We start from the raw sequence: 19,124 nt of genomic DNA, 5'->3' as shown, positions 1-19,124 counted from the left end.
ACGGCTGGGTGTGTCCACGGGTTCCACCGGCCCGGCTTGTGACCTCCAACTCCGGCAGGGAAGGTGCACCCACGGGGAGGGAGCTGCGGGGCCCTCGGGTCCAGCCACCCCAGGTACACCGGCCAGGCCAGGGGACGGGCCGGACGGGAAGTCTCCACTGCATAGACCTGGCTAGAGCTCAGGACAGAATCGGGCGCCAGGGGTTTCCTTCGTTCCTGCTCACACAGCACAAATGTGATAAGATAAAAGAGCAACTCCCTGGCCCTTGTTTGGCCTGTGGGGTGGCCCGCAGACAAGCGCCACGTTGGATACCGGCTCCTCCCACCACCTGGGCAAGCCGGTTCCACCGCCTGCCAGTTCCTGTCCCCTCCCCACAAGCCCCCCCTCGGCCCTCTCCGAAGAAGCCCGGGGCCGCCCGGGCTGCTCCCCGCCCGGCACCCCCACCCTCGGCTTGGTAGGCACCCACCCTCCTCCGCTGCCCTCCAGCCTGGAAGCAAGAAAGGCCCTTTCCTGTCCAGCCCCATCCCCTTTCCTTCCCTCGGGGAGGAAGTTTCAGCTTCCCATGCCCCCCCTTCGCCTTCCAGCTGGATTCTCTGCCTCCAGCCCAGGGAAGCTGGCGGGACCGAGGCCAGGGGGATTTTTGTAAACTCTAAGGAGCTTTCTGCTCCTTTTCCCGCAGCACAGCCCACCATCCAGAGCCTCAGCTGTGGCCCCGGGCCCCTCCTGGGCACTCCAGCCTCCCCACCACCTCCTGCCTCAGTGGTGCAGAGCTACACGCTGGCCTCAGGGTCTTGGCACATCCGCTATCTATGCCGTTACACCTACAGGGCCCCTGCCCAGCTCAGTGCGTTCGCCACCCCTCCCCACCCTGTCCAACAGAGCAGGTCCAGCCCGGTGCCCAGGCCCTGTGGGTGTCTCCAGGATGATGCATAATAGGTGCTCAATAAATACCACCAGCTCTAACCCCTACCCTGCTGCCAAAGCAGCCTGCCTTCCGAGTTGGGTCCTCAGGAGGTCTGTGAGCCAGTGTGGATGGACCCCCAGGCTGCCCCCCCACAACAGGGCCCGGCTAGATCAGGGTCGGCTGAGGGCTCAGGTCCATGGAACCCAATGTCAAGGCCAAAGCCCCTTAGTAAGCTCAGAGAGATCCATCAGCCTCTGCCTAGTTCAGGGCTTCCGCCTTGCACTGGGAGGGTTTTGGGGACCCTCAGGCTCCCCGGCCTTGGCGTTTCCCGAAGGGGTGGGGGGCTGGCCAGGGCAAGGGGCAGGGAGCATGTCTCACACACACTCTGTAACTACATTCGCCTCCTGGGTCGCCGGCTGCCCGTGGGGGGCCCCATGCCGAGCCCCACGTCCTCCGGGGCCCTCCCGCCTCCAGCGCGCAAATGTGGGTTTCCAGGGACTTTCCAGCGCCCGCGTAAACCGGACCCCGTCCTGCTGGGGCACAGAAGGCGTTCCTCGAAACCGCCCCTCGAGGGTGCGGCGCGCACACGCGGCACCCGAGCCTGCGGGTCCCCGAGCCGCTGCCCGGAGGTCGAGGATTGGAAAAGTCCCGCGCGGCGCGGCTGTCGCGTGGGCACGCCGCGCGCGGGGCGGCGCTGGGGGGAGCGGCGCGGGGCGCGCGGAGCCCGGCGACCTCGCCGCCGCCGCGGGCAGGGGCCGAGGGCGGGGGGCGCCTGTGGCAGGATCCGGGGACCCCGGGCGGACCGGGGACCCGGGGGTCGGCCGCGGGCATTTAAACGGGGGAGAGCGGAGCCGGGGCACCGGAGGACGCAGCGGGACCCCGGTGCCCCACCTCCCCGGGAGCCACACCCCCCCTCCCCGAGAGCCGTCCCCCCTACCGGGAGCCACCTCCCCCCTCCCCGAGAGCCGTCCCCCCCTATCGGGAGCCACCTCCCCCCTCCCCGGGAGCCGCCCCCCCTCCCGGGAGCCACCTCCCCCCTCCCCGGGAGCCGCCCCCCCCTCCCCGGGAGCCGCCCCCCCCCTCCCGGGAGCCGCCCCGCCCTGCCCCGCCCCCTCCCCGGCTCCGCCCCCGTCCCCTCCCCCGCCGCCCGCCCCGCCCCGCGGCCCGAGCCTGCTCCCGCAGCTGCTGGGCCGCGGGCCGGACGTCTGGGGCGGCGCGCCGGGGAGGAGGAGGAGGAGGAAGAGGGGAAAGCGGCCAGCAAGGGCGCCGCGGCCTCAGGAACTTGCCAGACGCGCGATCGCGAGCCCCGGCGCGGGGGCTGCCGGCGGGTCCCCGTTCTCCAGGGGCTCGGGCTCGTCGGCGCCCCGCTCGGCCCGGCCCGCCGCGCCCCGCCCCCGCCCCGCCCCGCCGCGAGCTGATGTCCTGACTCGCTGCCCGCGGGCTCTGCGCCCCGGAGCCCGGCGGCTCGGGGAAGTTGGGGCGAGGCGGGCCGGGTATGCGCCACCGCCATGTCCTGGCTCGGCTCGTGGCTCGGCGGGGTCCAGTGGCTCGTCTTGGTGTCGCTCTTCGTCGCGGCCCTCGGCACGGTGGGCCGGTACCTGGCGCAGTGGGCGCTGGCCAGGGCGCTTCCCCGGGCCCGGCGGCGGGTGGCCGAGCCTGGAGACCGGCAGCGGCCGCAGCCGGACGCTTTGCTGAGCTGGATCCTGACGCTGAACTGCTGGAGGAGCCAGTGGCAGGCGGCCTGGGTGGCCGCCCTGAACGAGGAGGCCAGGAGGAGAGGGGTGAGTGACCCTGAGAGCGGGGTACCCGGGGCGCCCACCAGCCCTTGGCTGAGCCTGAGGGAGCCTCACCTGGACAGGGCATCCTTGGAGGTTAGGGGAGAAACCCAGGCGAGCCAGGGCCTTGATGGGCCTCTAGACAGAGGAATGTGTTATTAGAATTTATTAGAATAAATGATTAGACTTTATTCACCAATCCTCCAGGTGGCCCAGGCTCTGGCTCCAGCCGGAGCTTAGAAGCTTGCAGGGGAGGGGCTTGTTAGAGGGGTGCCTTCCGCCGGGGTCGCCCAGGCGGGCCCTTACCAATTGTGCACCTGCTGTACGACTCTGCCTGATAACTCTAGAGAATGGGTCTTCCCCAAGAGCTTCATTTCCAAAAGGCTGGCGATCTTTGGCGTGGAAAAGGGTGGCGGTGTGTCGGGGCTGCCCCAGCCTGGGCCTCCTGTTTGGTCCTCTCGCTTCCTGTGCCGTTTCTGAATCCTCACCCTCGTGGCTCATGGGATGTAGGGGTTGTCACCGCTTTACAGATGGAGAAACTGAGGCCTGGAAAGGTGAAGTAACCGGCTCGAGATCGCCCAGCTTGGGGGTGGCGTCTCTGAGCCCTGTTGAGAGCTCAGGGGCTCTAGCCTCCACGCCGCTGGTAGGTTTCTTTCATCCTTAATTACCTGGTCATTTATGTTTACTCTTAAGACATCTTATGTGGTGACAGGTCCCCGGCGTCCACTATTTGTAGGCATTCCCTAGAGGCTAAGAACTGGGCATTACTGGGGGCACCTCCGGCCTGTTCCTGCACCTGCTCGCGTGGGCACCCGTGGCTTTGGAAGTGACAAGGGTTGCGTGTCCATCCCAGCGGGCCCTCTGCTCGTCTTCATAGCTGGCCTTGAGGCACAGGCCAGAGTCATTTTTGGAGAAGTTGGATGGCTGTGAATTTCAAAAAGAGAAAAAAGAGCTCTGAGTCTCATTTAGCACAGATTCACCGTCCACAAGACCTTATTGTGAACTCTTGAGAAAAAACTGGCCGCCCGGCTTCCTATGCCCCGGGTCGGTGGCCCAGAGGTGGACGTGTCCAGCTCGGGGAGCCAGTCGGTCTCCTGTGGGAGCTCTGAAGCCACGTGGTCTCGCGCCCATGCGCAGGCTCTGCTGTTTTGCCTCAAGCTGCTGTCGCTGGCCTCTCGCTCGCCTGGTGGCCCTGGCCTGGGTTCACGGCCGGCAGGTTGTGCGAGCAGGTGCAGGTCCTGTCCCTGTTTTCCTCCGTGAAACGCGAGGGTCTGTGCTCTGGAAGGTCCAGTTCAACGCTGGGACCCCAGACAGAATCGCAGGCTCAGAAGTGGTGACCCCACGGGCTTTAAGTGACGCGGCTGCATTTCCTGGCATGTCCTGGCTGGGGTCAGGACATGGGCTGGCCTCAGTGAGGTGCCCCCTACTACCCCCTCGCCTGCAGCGGGGCGAGGACAGAGGGAACCCCAGTTCTGCACGCTTGTCTTTGATGAAGAGCACTAAGCGGATATTTGAAGGTTGCTCGTGGAAACCTGTCACCAGGATCACGTGGCTGTGTGCGGGGGTGGGGGTGGGGTGGGCTCCCACAACTGCACGCGCCGCCCGGGTTCCCCACCGCGTTGGCCCGGCCGGGCCCGGTTCTAGCCTAGGGCGCCAACGTCCCCTGCCGTCCTCGCGTGGAGCTGGCTGGGCCCTGTGGCACTGGTTGGGTCCTCTCTGCCCTGGTGCCCGGGGGCGTGGCTGGATTTTAACTCCCACAGAGGGAGATGCCCGGAGAGGGACGTGGGCACGGGGCTCCCTCCGGCTGGCTTGTGGCGTCCCCGCCCATTGGGCGAGGCTGTCACTGGCCACGACGCGACTGCGGCGCTACCACGGCGTGGGTGAGCAGGCGCCGGTGGGCGTGCTTGTGCATGTCCCGACCCGGCAGCCACGCGCCAGGAGCTTCTCTCCCTCCCCCACTGATTCCCACTAATCCACGGTGAGGGCCGACACTCCCAGCCTGCTGTGGGCCCAGGGACCAGCAGGCTCCCTGCCCCCTCCTCGCCCTGCCCTCTCCTGGCCCCAGCCGGGGGGCGAGCCATGCCTGGCCTGCTCTTGGGGAACTGGGGAGAAGCTGGTAATAACTGAGTCATCTCCAGCCTCCCAAACAATAGACCCTTGTCTCTGGATTCTCAGGACCCTTGGAGAGTGCGCTTTGCCCCGTGGGGAGCAGCGACTGGCGCAGTGCAGGTTCTGACCCTTCCCTGTAAGTATTTGTAAAGTAGGAAGGAGGCGACTTGGAGTGACACAAGAGGAGCCCATCACTGAGCGTCCGCTGGCCGGATGGACGCCTGCCGCCCCCACCTGCCAGGAGCCTTGATTGGAGGGGACACAGTCTTCTCGCACGGTCCACGGGTGCCCCTGCTGGGTTGTGAATGACCAGTGAGAGGACGCCAGGAGGAGGACAGCTCTCGGTCGGCCAACCATCGGTGTCCAGAAAGAGACCAGAGCTGGCCCGGCTGCTGGCCAGGCGACTCAAGACTGAGAATGAATGTGTTGTGTTGCCCTCACGCTGACACTTACCAAATGGCTTGTGGTAATGAGCGGTGGCACCCGTGAAGGTCCCTGCCCCGTGACAGGACCCTGGAAGCCCGGGGGACCGCTGGGGGCCCCTCCTCAGCTGGTCCTGTGTGGACCAGTGCTGGGAAGGGTCTTGCTCGGTTGTCTGCGTGCTGGCCGAGCCAGCTGAGCCCGGCTCCGGGAGGTCACTGCCGCTGCTTGTTGCTTCAGTCCTTTGGCCCAGGATTTCTTCACAGGAATGTCCTCTGTGCGCATGACCAAGCGTGTTGGACAGGTTGTGGTCTCTGTAAAAAAGAGGCGGTGTGAATTTAGAACTGACGAATAGCGCTGACTCGTGCGTGAGCTTCTGCAGTTTACAGAGCAGGTGGAGCGACAACAAGCCTTCAGAGTCTCCGCGTGGTGCAAGGACCTTGGAGTTGTGTCCACAAACACGCAAACTCCCACACCAACTACCGCGGCCTGAGGTCGGGTGGTGGGAACGGGCAGGGCCCCCCCAAGCCTTCTCCTTCCTGCTGCTCGGGCGTTCACGTCTCTCCTTGGTCTGAATCACGGATCTCCTTTCTCCTCCCCTGACTTTGGGGATCTCAGCTCCAAGGTCCCCGATGCCGAGACCCCGTGAGGACGCCCCGCCCGCGCCTGCCCTCCGTGCGGGTGCCTGGTGGCCGCTGCACCCTCATGAACCGGGGCCGAGCCGGGCCTGCCCAGGCACCGCCGGCCCCAGCGCGGCCCAGGGCCTGGCTCGGCGCCGCTGGCCGCCGTCGGGATGAATGGCAAGCCCTGTCGGAGGCCTGCGGCTGGAGGGGGAGAAACGGTGGCGGGCCGGTCATCCCATCTGGACCCAGGCCTTCCCAGCCTGGGCATCGGCCAGGCCTTGGGAGAACAAGCTGTTTAATGTGCTTTGTTTTCTCTTCTAAGAAATCACACGCAAGGCGGCCCTCTGACGGCATTGGGGGTTGAACTGGAATCCAGCACCCGTCCAGGTCTTTCTTTGCCCAATCCCAAAGAGACAGGACTTCGGGGAAGGAAGCGTGGGCGCTGTCGTGTGGACGCCAGCTGCAATCCAGCTGAAGCTAACTTCTGCTCCCGCTGGCCCGCCCGGGGCTGGGGAAGGGGGCACAGCCCTCTCGCCCCTTTGGGGGGCCCTGCAGCTCACTGATGTGGCTCCAAGGTGGCCTCTGGAGCTGACAGCCTGGGGTCAGGCCCCGGCTCGCAATCAAGCAAGGCCTCACTTCTCTGCGCTCAGACCCTTTGTTTACAAAATGGGATACATTGGGGTTCAAGCAGGAAAACAGAATCCACTGCCAAGGGAGGCGATGAGAACCAATGGAGAACTGTCTAGGCTTTTTGCAAAATGCCTGGCAGACGCTAAGGGCCAAGAAACGCGGCTGCTCTCTGCACTTGTCATTTGGAACTTCTTTGAAATGTACGGAAAAGTTGTGAAAATAATTCAGAGTCCCTGTATATTCTTCCCTCACCCGCCCGCCATGTGCACGCCTTAGAGAACCCTCCTAGAAAGAGTGGAACCAAGAAATTCATCTTGAATTAAACTGAAGACCTTATCTGAATGTCACCAGCTTTCCCCTTTGTGTCCCAGAATCCCACGCGGCATGGGGTTCTTGTCTCTCCTTTGTCCCTTGCGGTCTGGAACAGTTTCCCAGGTTTTCCTTGAGTGTCTTGACCTTGATGTCTCAAGAGTATTGATCGTTGTTTTGCTGCGTGTCTTTCCGATTGGGTTTGTCCGGTGTTTTCCGGATTGGCCTGAGGTTATGCATACCACAGGAACAACGTGTTCCTTGCGCTAGGCCGTGGCTGCCAGCGTGCTGGCAGCATGTCTGCTCGCTGGGGTGTCGGCCTTGTCTCTTGGGTGAGTTGGTTTCGGCTGGTTTCTCCTCTGGAAAGGTCTGTCTGTCTTTCCCCTTACGGTTAGCAGTTCTTCTGGGGAGAAACTTTGAGACCACGCAAATCCTGTTTCTCCTCAGACTTTCACCGGTGGGTTTTAGCATCCGTCAGTGGATCCCCTCTGCACCTGTTATTTAGTGGTGATTTTCTCTTTCTCTCTTTTCCTCTGCATTGATGAATTGGAAACCTACAGCAGGAAAGAGCTGCCATTTCTACTCTACCTGTGTATTTAATTGATTATGTCAGGATGGGCCTGATACTTATTTTATTCTGTGGGTTATAATCCATCACTTTTGGTATTTATTTTGTTGCTTAAGTTCTTCCAGCTTTGGCCATTGGGAGTGCCTTTGGAGGTTGCCTCTTCCCTCTCCCCCACAGATGACTCCCTCGTCTGTTTGCTCATTTTTTTCCCCCCTTTTTTCTTTTAGAAGACACTGGAAACCAAACCCAGGCCTCCCATGTGGGACACGGGTGCTCAATTGTTTGAGCCACATCTGCTCCTTGCTTGTTGTCTGCTCACTGTCTTCTTGTTGTCTGCTTATTGTTTTTTCACATTGTCTGCTCATGGGTTTTTTTTTTTTTTTGCTTGATGTCTGCTCATTGTTTGTCTTCTTTGGGAGACACCGGGAACCGAACCCAGGACCTCCTTTGGGGGAGGCAGGTGCTCAACTGCTTGAGCCACACCCGCTTCCTGGAGGTTGCCTCTTGTTCTTTCATTAACTCCCCTCCCCCGCTTTTTGAGCACTTCCTTATTTTCTTGTTTCACAAGATACTTGTTCTAGGATCATCTTGTATTTCCTTGCCTTAGCCCCGGAATCAACCCTGTCTCCAAGGAGCTTCGGTTCCTTTTGTTGGAGAATGGAGCTTAACAACCAAGATTTGGACACGAGCTGCCTTCAGGGCTGCGGGGCATCATTGCCTCTGTGTTTCTGTCTCTGTCTATCCATATAGACGTTACGAACCACGAGCTCACACCAGTAACTTAGATCCCCACTAGCACCACGGATCTGTTTAGTCCTCCTCTTCCCCCCTCCTTCCGTTCCACTGCCTTCCCCGCGGGCAGCCGTCTGGGCTTACTGTCTGTGAAATCGTATGCACGCGAAGTCTTTCCTGACCCCCTAGCCCGTACCCCTGTGAGGGACCCACCCACGGACCAGACGACAGCAGTTCTGTGCCTTCGAGACGGCACCTTGCAGAGTTCTGTTTTCCCACCCCTTTGGTGTGGTCCTGGGGCTCATTTGAAAACGGCCAGGTTCGCTTGTCCGTGTAGTCCACCTGGGGGGCCCTGTCGTGACTGTGTGTAGTTGCTGCTTAGTTTCTAGGCTCGTGAAGGGCGAGGGGGTAATCACCGTGGTCCTAGGAGCCTGAGCTGTAAGAGTCGTGTCCCTCCCACCACATAGCCTCCCGTCCTTCCATCCCGTCCCCACCCACCCATGCAGATGGCCCGTCTCCTTACTTTCTGGCCCAGCCTTCCTGTATTTATTTTGCACCCATGACCGGGGACGTGTGAGTTTTCCTATGTCCCTTCTTTCTTACACAAAGGCAACGTTCTATCGAAACACTTTTGCCCTCTGCTTTTTTAAAGAGTATGTCTAGGAAATTGCTGCACAGCAGATCATGAAGCTTGTTGCACTTTCTTTCGCAGCCCGTGGTACTTCTTTAGGTGGGTGTGCCATAGTTTCTTCAGCTACTCTCCTGCTGATGGGCATTTATGTTTTTCCAGCATTTTGTGATTATGAACATTGCTGCAAAGAATAAAATTCTGCCTGTGTATTTCTTACTGGGGATCTATCTTCCCGGTAGAGTTCAAGAAGTGGGAAGGGTGGGTCAAAACGTAAGAGCATAGAGTGAACTGACTGACTGGTATTCTACTGGAGAACTATTGTGACTAGCAATGGAAGAAACTGTATCATTGATGTGGAGACAGTGGCCATGGGAGTTGCTGAGGGCAGGGAGAGGGAGGAAGAGGTGTGATGTGGGGGCATTTTTAGGACTTGGAGTTGTCCTGAATGATACTGCAGAGACAGATGCAGGACAGTATATATCCTGCCATAACCCACTGAATGGACTGGGGGAGAGTTTAACTACAATGTAAACTCTAATCCATGTTTTGTAGCAGTGCTCCAAAATGTATTCACCAAATGCAATGAATGTACCACACTAAAAAAAAAAAGTGAGAGCATGTGTCGTTTTGTTAGGTAGCACCGAGTTGCCTTCCAGAGGGTTGTGCCACGTGCATTGCCACCAGCGAGGTGTGAGCGCGCCTGTTTCCCTGCAGCCACCCGCACTGGTTGTCTGCGAGGTGAGGAGTGGTATCTGTGAGTGTTGTTTTAATCTCCATTTCTTTACTTATGAGGGAGGTAAATATTCTTATACATTGGAGAACCATTTCCAATCTTTTACTGTGAGTTTTCCATTAATTGCCCTGTTTTTCTGTCTGGTTCTTGGTCTTTTGTCCTCTTCCATTTCTAAGAAACCTTTTTATATAGTTGGGTTGTTAGCCCTTTGTGTGTTGTGAATAGTTTCTCCTGGTTAATCAGTTGTCTTGAATTTGTTTATTTTTGTCATGCAAATTTTTGTTTGTAATCAAATTTATCAGTCTTTTCTTCTATCTTGCCTCTAGATTTTTAGTCATAGTTAGAAAGTTAAAGAATCCTTATGTTTTCTTCCAGTAGGGTTGATTTCTTACATTTTACTTTTTTTACGTTCAGATCCATGATCCAGTTGGTGTTTTTTCTTTTGTAAGGAATGAGATATGGATCTTTATCTTTTTCCAGTTGGCCTCTTAGTGGGTCCACCATCATTTTATTTTATTTTTCAGAGTATGTGTTTGTTTCTCCCCCTACCCTCTCATCATGTGTACTCACTGTCTGCTCTCTGTGTCTGTTCATTGTATGCTCTCTGTGTCTGCTCGTATTCTTTTAGGAGGCACGGGGAACCAAACCTGGGACCTCCCATGTGGGAGGGAGGCACCCAATCACTTGAGCCACATGCACCCCCTGCTTGTTGTGTCTCTTGTTGTGTCTCCTCATTGAGTCATCTCATTGCATCAGCTCGCAGTGCTAACCTGTCACATCAGCTCACTGTCTTGCTTATCTTATTTAGGAGGCACCAGGAACTGAACCTGGGACCTCCTGTTTGCAAGGCGGGCGCCCAACTGCTTAAGCCACATCCGCTCCCCTACCATCATTTTAAAAATCCATCTTTACCCAATAGTTTGAGATGCTTCCTTTGTTGTGTACTAGTCCCGTATGTATTTTACCTATTCGACTTTCTATTCTCTTCTACGGGTCAGTTTGTTCATGTGCCAGAATAATGCGGTTTTCGCAATGGAGGTTCTGGGCATGTTTTAATGTCTGGCTGGTCTAATCCCCTCCCTGCCTTGTAGTTTCCCTTTCTGAGTGTTTTCCTGGCCATTTTTCCATGTGAGCGTCATGTCTTACTTTAGCCCAAGACAAACAGAGCTGGGAATGCGGCTGGTGCCTGCAGTGTGGACACTGCCAGAGGTGTGTGGGTTTGTGCTACCATGCTACAACCTGCTGCTCCCGACACTGAGGGATTAGGGCTCGGAAGGGAAGGAAAAACATCTTCTCAGGGTCCTTATCTTAGCTTACTAATTTTATTTCCATTGTGAGACCACCACTTACCTTAAATTTCCCAGCAAAACGGTTTCAGTCTGCTGCTTGGACTGTGGCGGGGTACCAGCCAAGGTGATGAGGCTGCCTCCTGCAGTGAGGGATGCCACACTGTATCTTCCAACTGGTACAGAAGAGACATTGTCTCGCCTGCTTGGTGCCGAGCTGCTGCGATGTCTCCACCCACGGGTGGGTTCCCTGCCCGGCAGTGGGCTCAGGGCTGGGTGCTGGCCTCGCAGCCAGGCAGACCGAGGCCCACGGAGCAATGCCGTTCCCAAGCTCCTGGCACGCCCCTGCTGAGCTGTCACCCAAACCAGCTCCCGGCGGGCGAAAGTCAGCAGAGCAGCCCAGGAGGTGTAATTCCATCGTTTCTAAGAAGTGCCTCTAATTCTCTCCTGATGGTCTTTTGGGTGGTGACATAGATGTTGCTGAAACAGGGTGAGGTTGGAAGCATGTAAATCAAAACATTCTGTGCCTTTTAACTTTTCCCTTGACCATTGGGGATTCTTAAGAAATAGCCACATGATAACATCATTGCTTACACTTGGCTTGCCAGAAGAGTTTTTTGGTACCGTTTTGCAGTATTTTTGTTCTCCCACCCTTGGTCATGCCTCCTTGTTGGAACTAGCTCCCCTTAAATACTCCCTCCACAACGGAGAGTTTTTGGAATTGACAAGGTATGGTGGGCAGTTGTGGGTTGATTTTTTTTTCCTAACCACCAAATCAGAACTTATTTGAATATGATGTTTCTACTGCATATGAAGTTTAAGAAGCATTTCGGTCCAGGATCTTGCTGTTGGTGTAGAGTTTATCTTCCGACCTGGTTGGCTGTCACATCCTGATATGTTCTGTCATCAAACATGGCCTCGTTGCCTGGCAGTCGTGTTAATTTAATCACGCACCTCTCGCTTGGAGATTTTTAACTGCCAGAGCCAGCACTGATGTAGGTGGACTTAAACCACGAGGGTCACGGGAAGGACGCGGGAGCAGGCAGAGCCTGCAGGTGCAGCCCGGGGTCTGCCGCGCGGGGGCTCGGGCTCGGCCGCCGGGCTGGCCCTTCCAGCCGAGGCCTCTTGTCTGTCCTCTCTAGTTCCAGGGAGAGAGCGGCCAGCCCTTGGGGGGTGGGGTGCGAGAGAAGACGGGGGAGCACCTTGAGTAGCAGTGGAATGGAGGAGGTGATTCTCCAAAGCCAGAGTGGAGGACTTCCACCCAAAGAAGAGGGCGGCCACGGTGCTCCACTCTCCGGGGCCTGCCTCGAGCCGGCCGTGCCAGAGCAGGTGCTGGGCTAGCCTCACCCACCCCCAGCCTGGCCGCGGCAGCCCTGCCCACGGAGGCCGTGGTTCTCTCCCGACACTGTAAATAATTCAAAACGCCTTTGCAGCCCTTTTGGCGGCCTGCGTGGCAGGCTTCGGTTTGGCTGCTGTGTTTTGCCCAGCTTCCCATCTCTCTCTCCTAACTGCATTCTCCTGCTCAGCCCCGTTGGTGAGCTGGCTCACGGGTGTGTGAACTTGCTGATATTTGAGCACGGCTGATCTTTAGAAGTACGGATTTAATTAGGGGACGTCTTATTGTATTTTCCTAAATTTGCACCGTTTTCAAGCGAATAAGTATTAAAAATAGGCGCCAGATGTCACATGTCTCCTCCTTCTCTGTTCCAGGGCCCGCTGCTCCTCTGCTTCGAGGAGGACCCCCTGCAGCAGCCCCTGGAGCTGGCCGTGCAGCAGGTCTCGAGTGTGGCCAGATCGACCCAGGAGAAGGTGAGCTGGGGCGGCTCATCAGAGCTGGGCCCTTCTGTACAGGTGGCAGTGAATTCACTTAGAACTGGGGGAAGGGTATTTTGTTATAGAGTTTTTGGAAATTCAGAAACCTTATATCCACATAAAAAGTCTGGTCTGTCAGCTGAGGAATGGATAAGTCAAATGTGGCCTAGCCACACAATGGGAAAGTATTTAGCCTTGCAAGAGAAAGAAGTTCTGATGCAGGTGGCAGCTTGGGTGAACCTCAGGATCATTATCGTTTGTGACAGAAGCTGGACACAAAAGGCTAAATATTCTGTGATTTCATTTATATGAAATATTCAGAACAGGCAAATCCACAGAGGCAGGAGGTAGTTTAGTGGGTGCCTAGGCCTGAGTCAGGGGAGTGTTCGGGGCGCTGGGAGTGAGGCTGATGTAAGGGGCTTCTTTTTGGGGTGATGAAACGTTCTGGAAGTGATTGTGGTGGTGGTTGCCCAGCCTTGTGGATACTCTAATAGCCAGTGGACCGCACAGTTTAAAGCGGTGAATTGTGAGGTGTGCGAGTTAAACCTCAATAAAGCGGTGAAATATTAGTCTGCAATGCAGTAGAGATTTGAGACCCTCAGCTATTGGAGTCCATTTTACTTCTGCCAACCGTCCACAGGCTAAACCTACTAGACAGGTCAAATGCCATAAGTTCTATTAAAGTTTTTTGTTTGTTTTTTTTAATGGAAAATGTCTGTAGCAAATCCTAAGAAACTTTCTCTCAGTTACAATGCATTTCTTGCCCTTGGGCTCTGAATTTCTTTTCCATTATTTCATTGTTAAAACTGGTTTATTTGGGGAAGCGGCTGTGGCTCAATTGGTCAGGCCCCCGTCTACCATATGGGAGGCTCTGGTTCGCATCCCGGGGCCTCCTTGTGAAGGCAGGCTCGCCCGCACGCTGCACCGACTCAGCAAGGTGACACAACAACAACAAAAAAAGGGAGACGAGCAAAAAAATGCTGAAGAGTGTACAGTGGACAGACAAAGAGAGCAGACAGCAAGCAAGCTGCAAGGGGGGGAGGGAAATATAAAAATAAAAATAAAAATAAATACAGACACAGAAGAACACACAGCTAATGGACCCAGAGCAGACAGCACACAAAGCTGCAAGGAGGGAGGATAAAAAAAATGTTTTTAAAAAAATTGGTTTATTCACTGGTTTTATTAAGCATAACTCTCAAACCCAAAGACCTGCCCGGATGGAGAAAGAGAACCTCCCTGCTGGCCGCTCTTCACACCGGGCACGTGGTTGCAGGCTAGATTGCAGTTAGGTGTGGGGAGTGGTCCCACTTTGGGGAAAAAAATGAACCAACTCATGCTTTTGTTCAGACCTCTTATGGGTGTGTCTGTAGAGAAGGTATTGGCTAAGCATTAGCTCCAGGGAGGCTCCAGGCCTCCCCAACTTCCTCTCCCACCCTTGGCTGTGACCGTCCCATGCAAGGTGCTGCTGTCTTCCTTCTCAGCCCGGTGGTTGTACTTAACTACAGCGTGTGCATCAGAGCTACCATAGAGTGCTCATGGCCATCTAGTTGTTGTGTTTTTTTAAAGATTTATTTTTTATTTATCTCTCTCCCCTTCCCGCCCCCGCCAGTTTTCTGCTCTCTGTGTCCATTCGCTGTGTGTTCTTCTGTGACCACTTCTGTCCTTATCAGTGGCACTGGGAATCTGTGTCTCTTTTTGTTGCATCATCTTGCTGTGTCAGCTCTCTGTGTGTGCAGCGCCATTCCTGGGCAGGCTGCACTTTCTTTTGTGCTGGGCGGCTCTCCTTACGGGGCGCACACCTTGTGCGTGGGGCTCCCCTATGCGGGGGACACCCCTGCGTGGCACGGCACTCCTTGCGCGCATCAGCACTGCGCATGGGCCAGCTCCACACGGGTCAAGGAGGCCCGGGGTTTGAACCGCAGACCTCCCATATGGTAGGCGGACGCCCTAACCACTGGGCCAAGTCCGCTTCCCCATCTACTTTTTATTATTGAATTAAAATGTGCTGTTTAGCAGAGGAAGGGGACACCTGTTTTACCCCAGGTGGAGGTGAGTGTCTCTGTGTCTTTCCTGGCACAGCTATGGGATGGTTTGCACATTTAAGACTTTCACCATTTTTATGTGTAATTCTGTAACAAGGTTTTCTTTACACCACGTGATCATTTTGCGATTCCCCGGCTGGGCATGAGTGGCTCTGGCTGGTTTGCTGTGATCACCGCAGGGCCGGCCTCCGTGGGGCAGACGGAGCAGAGCATGCATACCTGTCGTCTGTTATGAATAATTCGGTGGCCTTCTCTTCCTCACAAGTACCAGCAGCGCTGCAGTGGACAGGCCTGTTGGGTGGCCCCTTGGGCACAAGCGCCCGCGTGGGGCTGCTGGGTCGGGGGCGTTACCGCGTCGGCTTGGCCCGGCTTCCCGAGGTGGCCTCCCCGGCGGTGGCGGGTGACCCTGCCGGCAGCGGGGGAGCGGTCTCTTGTTCCCAGCCTTTGCCGATAGTGGAGGCACATGCCGTGTAATCGCTGTGACGAGTGTGCGTGCGGAAGTCTCCGGAAGGTGTCGGGCCACTGGATAAAGCCTATGGCAACAACGTGGGATGCCGAGGCCGGCACAGCCGGTGGAGGCTGGAGCGGAGGGTCCGGCGCCCGCGGCTTGTGGTTCGGGGAGCCGTGGGCCTGACCTGGCCGGGGACCCCTGCGTGGGAATCGGCTGCTGGTGCCCTTTCAATTATGGGCAAGTAGGGCCCAGTGCCCTCCCGGCTGGCGGCCTCTGTCGTGTTTTCTGACTTTTCCCCAAGGAAGAGAGTTGAGCCCGCCCCGGGGGGCAGGAGGAGCTGGGATGGGGAGAGAGCTCCTGCTGCTTCATTTTCCACACCATCAGCTCCATCCTAACATCCCCGACCCTTCCTTTAGCCACCCCAGGGTTTGCCAGTCGCTGTCAAGCGCCCAGGGTTTTAGAGCTGGGAAGGCCGGGCATAGCCGAGCAGGCAGAGCTGTATTCACAGCTGCCCCGCGGTTTGGAAAAGAGTCCTCTGCCCCGTCTCAAGTACAGAAAGTCCATGTTATCATAAAATCAACTCAAGTTCACTGTAGGAAACACGAAAGACACACAAGGGTATTAAAAATAGCTACCATGGGAAGCGGATGTGGCTCGACGGTTAGGGCGTCCACCTACCACATGGGAAGTCTAAGGTTCAAAGCCAGGGCCTCCTGACCCGTGTGGAGCTGGCCCATGTGCAGCACTGATGCGCGCAAGGAGTGCCACGCAGGGGTGTCCCCCGCATAGGGGAGCCCCACACGCAGGGAGTGCGCCCCGTAAGGAGAGCCGCCCAGCGTGAAAAAAGTGCAGCCTGCCTAGGGTGGTGTTGCACACAGAGAGAGCTGAAGGAGCAAGATGACGCAACAAAAAGAGACAGATTTCCGGTGCCGCTGATAAGGATAGAATTGGTCACAGGAGAACACACAGTAAATGGACATGGAGAGCAGACAACTGGCGGGGGTGGGGGTGGGGGTGGGCAGGAAGGGGAGAGAGATAAATAAATAAATAAATAAAAATCTTAAAAAAAAAATAGGTACCATGGCCTCATGAACCAATACTTTGTCTCTTAGGGTTTGCGTGTGTGTTTCTAGGCTTTTCCCCGCTATAGTTTATCATAGACTCCTCTGTGTTCACTCTGTTGTCCTCCAAACCATTACAATGCCTCTAAATCTGATTAACGAATGCATAATGCACTTGATCATAAGAATCAAATCTTTTAAGCGGCAGCTGTGCCTATTGGTTAAGTGCCAGTGACCACTTGCGGGCTCGGCCGCTTGCCCCCTCCCTCAGGCGGGGCCAATCTTAGGGCCGTCCCTCCCGCCCTCCCTCTCGGCCTTGGCTTTCCCACCTGCGAATGGAGACGATAATGCTCACCTCCGAGCTGGCTGAGAGGACGGAATAGGTTATCTCAGGGGAGGCCCTTGCAACAATTCCCAGCAGATAATAAGTGCTCAATAAATATCAACTATTTTTGCCCTATCTCTGTTGTATTTTCAGTCCTGGGTTTATTTCCTCGCTGTTTCTAGAGCTCCTTGGTGAGATGCATGCGCCTTTTTAAGGGTCTTGGTATATATTGCCAGAACAGCCGCCTCCAGGGGTGATTAAACCGTATTTATTTCCTGCAATCACAGGAGTGCACACTCACGAAGAACTTGAAAACGCTTAGAACTGTATACACATTTTTTAAAAATCTCCTTTCTCCTTCCTCTGCACTCCCCCTGCCCCTCCTCTGCTCCCCCCACCCCTAGAAGGGGCCCCCCAGTTAATTGTATTCTTTGTAGCCCTTTACCCATCACAAGCAAATGGACAGGGCCTTGTTTTGTTTCACAGCAACGCTCCTCGTAGTTCCTTTGTTGGCTGGTTTGTACAGCTCAGTGTTTTTCCTCCTCGTAGTTCGTGACATCCATCTTCTCTCAGCCCGGGGAGGAAATGAGCATGCCTCTTCATCTCGTCACACCGTGGCCCGAGTTACCTTCAGGGGCAAAGCAGCGGCTTCAGCTCGCTGAGCGCTTGTCCTCTGCTCACCTGGCTGCCCCTTGGGGAAGGGGTCCAGGTGGAGGTCACGGCCATGCCCCACCAGGGTGGAGGGCAAAGGTGGAAGCAGGACACCCTGGCACTGGGGTCGGCCTTTTCCATTCTCGGACAAGCGTCTTGGCCACTGCGGCACGTTGTTCCAGCACCTTTTGGCCAAGGGGTTGCGCCAGCGTTAGGAGAGCGTGTGTGTCCTGGGTGGGACGTTACTTAACATTCATGCTTTCATGAAGGCGATGAGGCACAAAGCCTGCTTTTCTGTAGGTTTTGGGGCTGAGGATTGAACCCAGGTTCTTGTATTTGGGAAGCCGGCACTCAACCACCGAGCCACATTGGCTCTCTGAGTTGTTTTTTTTTGTTTGTTTTGCTTGTTGTTTGTTTTTTTGTGTGTTTTTAGGAGGCACCGGGAACTGAACCCGGGAACTCCCGTGTGGGAGGCAGGTGCTCAACCGCTTGAGCCACATCTGCTCCCAAGCCTGCTTCTTGATATTGTTGGGTGACTTTGTGTTCCCGACCTCGTCGGGTGCGACACGCTGACCACGGTGCCTTTTGAGCAGCTAACCGTCTCCCTCCACGGGCTCCAAACTTACCCGCCATCATCGGCTTAGGCCGTTTTCCTGCTGTGCCTAATTCCCGAGGAGAGAGAGCGCGTGAAAGAGCTGAAGGCCACCCACCAAGGCGCGAGGGAAGCACGGCGCCGTGACTCCGGGGACAGCGGCCCCCCGCCTCCCCCAGCAGCGTGACGCGGCCCCTTCCTAACTGGCGAGGGCCCCGGGGCCGGCACCGGAGCTAATCCTGGGTAAGGCTCGAGTCCGCGGGGTCGGCGCCAGGGCCAGCCGACCAGACCTTCTGGCCTCCTCTGGGCCCCCCCTGCGGACCCCACAGAGAGCAGAAGGGGCTGCCCTGCTCCTGGCCCGCGGGCGTGGACGTCCCCCCGCGGCCCTGGGAGGCCGACGCGGTCGGCTCTGCAGACGGCTTGGTTCACGGCGTGGCGCGGGGCAGGGTGAGCTCGGGTAGAGCCGCCCGCGCGACCCCACGGCCCGCGGGCGTTTTCCTGCGGGGGCTGTCGGGTGGGGGAGCCCTGCGCTTGCCGAGCGGAAGCGGCTCCGGGGTGGCGCAGCTCCACGGAGGCCCACCCGGGCCTGGCTCTGCGGGGTCACTCCTGTGGCCCTCGGCACGGAGACCTCACCTGGCAGCTTCTCCGCGGGGGCCGCTCTCGTCCTCCAGTCTCCCCAGGATACCTTAGTTTCTCCACGATCTTTTTTGTTTTTGTTTATTTTTTATTTCTCCGTCATTTTAATTGCGCTGTTATGCGAGAGAACAGAGACCTTCCACCCACGCTGTCCTCCCTCACACCTGACTGCGCGCCCGGCCGCCGTCGCCACCTGCCCTCTTCGCTCAAGGTGGGCCCAGCTGTGCCGTGTCCTGGGCGATGGCCATTCGGTGCTCACGGCACCCCTGTACCGTGAGGGGTACCTGTGCGGAGGGGGAAACTGAGGCACAGAGCGGCTAAGTAATGTGGCCAGGTGGTGGAGGCGGGCCCTCAGCCCTGGGGTGAGCTCTAGCCGTGCAGGTGAAAAGCACAGCTCATTGTCTCCGTTTTGCATTTTTATTAGGAGTTGGCGTGGGTGGGTACCTCTCCATGCCCACCTCACCCCACCACGTGAAGAGACAGTACAGGTGGGGAGGGAGCGGAAGGCGGGACCCACCTTTGCTTAAGTAAAGCCCTAGCAACAGGCGGAACTTGGGCAGGTGCACAGGGGAACCCCAAGCTGCCCTGGGCGTGTGCGTCCAGCTGTGCCCGCCTGCTAGCTGAGGCCGACGTCAGGGGTTTACCTCTCAGGTTTACTCGCTTCTGGGATCTGTCCTCCCCTTGCTCCCCAGTGAGTCCCTTTATTTGCAAGGGAAACGTTCAAAGGTGCTCGGCCGCCCCTCTGGGCATGAGTGGGCAGCTCGGGCGCCCTTTTGGCTGTGCTTGTTTACTTTGGCGTGACCTGAAATTCCAGAGACGCCCTCGACCTGG

The 19,124-nt window shown here is 57.1% G+C and overlaps 1 protein-coding gene across 2 annotated transcripts in view; it reads left to right on the top strand.

Moving 5' to 3' along the window:
- Positions 1-2,070: 2,070 nt before the first annotated feature.
- C2CD2 (C2 calcium dependent domain containing 2) overlaps positions 2,071-19,124 on the top strand; it is a 58,875-nt gene continuing 41,821 nt past the window's right edge. Inside the window, exons 1-2 of one of the 2 annotated variants that reach the window (XM_004466300.5) lie at positions 2,071-2,685; positions 12,431-12,529. In XM_004466300.5, the coding sequence (XP_004466357.3) occupies positions 2,413-2,685; positions 12,431-12,529 (372 nt within the window). In that variant the 5' untranslated portion in view covers positions 2,071-2,412. Of the gene's footprint in view, positions 2,686-3,178; positions 3,323-12,430; positions 12,530-19,124 lie in introns of those variants that run through there. The other variant, XM_004466301.5, reaches the window with a different exon arrangement.

Source organism: Dasypus novemcinctus, chromosome 4, assembly GCF_030445035.2.
Source record: "Dasypus novemcinctus isolate mDasNov1 chromosome 4, mDasNov1.1.hap2, whole genome shotgun sequence".
Classification (NCBI taxonomy): Eukaryota; Metazoa; Chordata; class Mammalia; order Cingulata; family Dasypodidae; genus Dasypus; species Dasypus novemcinctus.
Note: the sequence above shows the minus strand (reverse complement) of the source record. Positions and strands in the feature narration are given on the sequence as shown.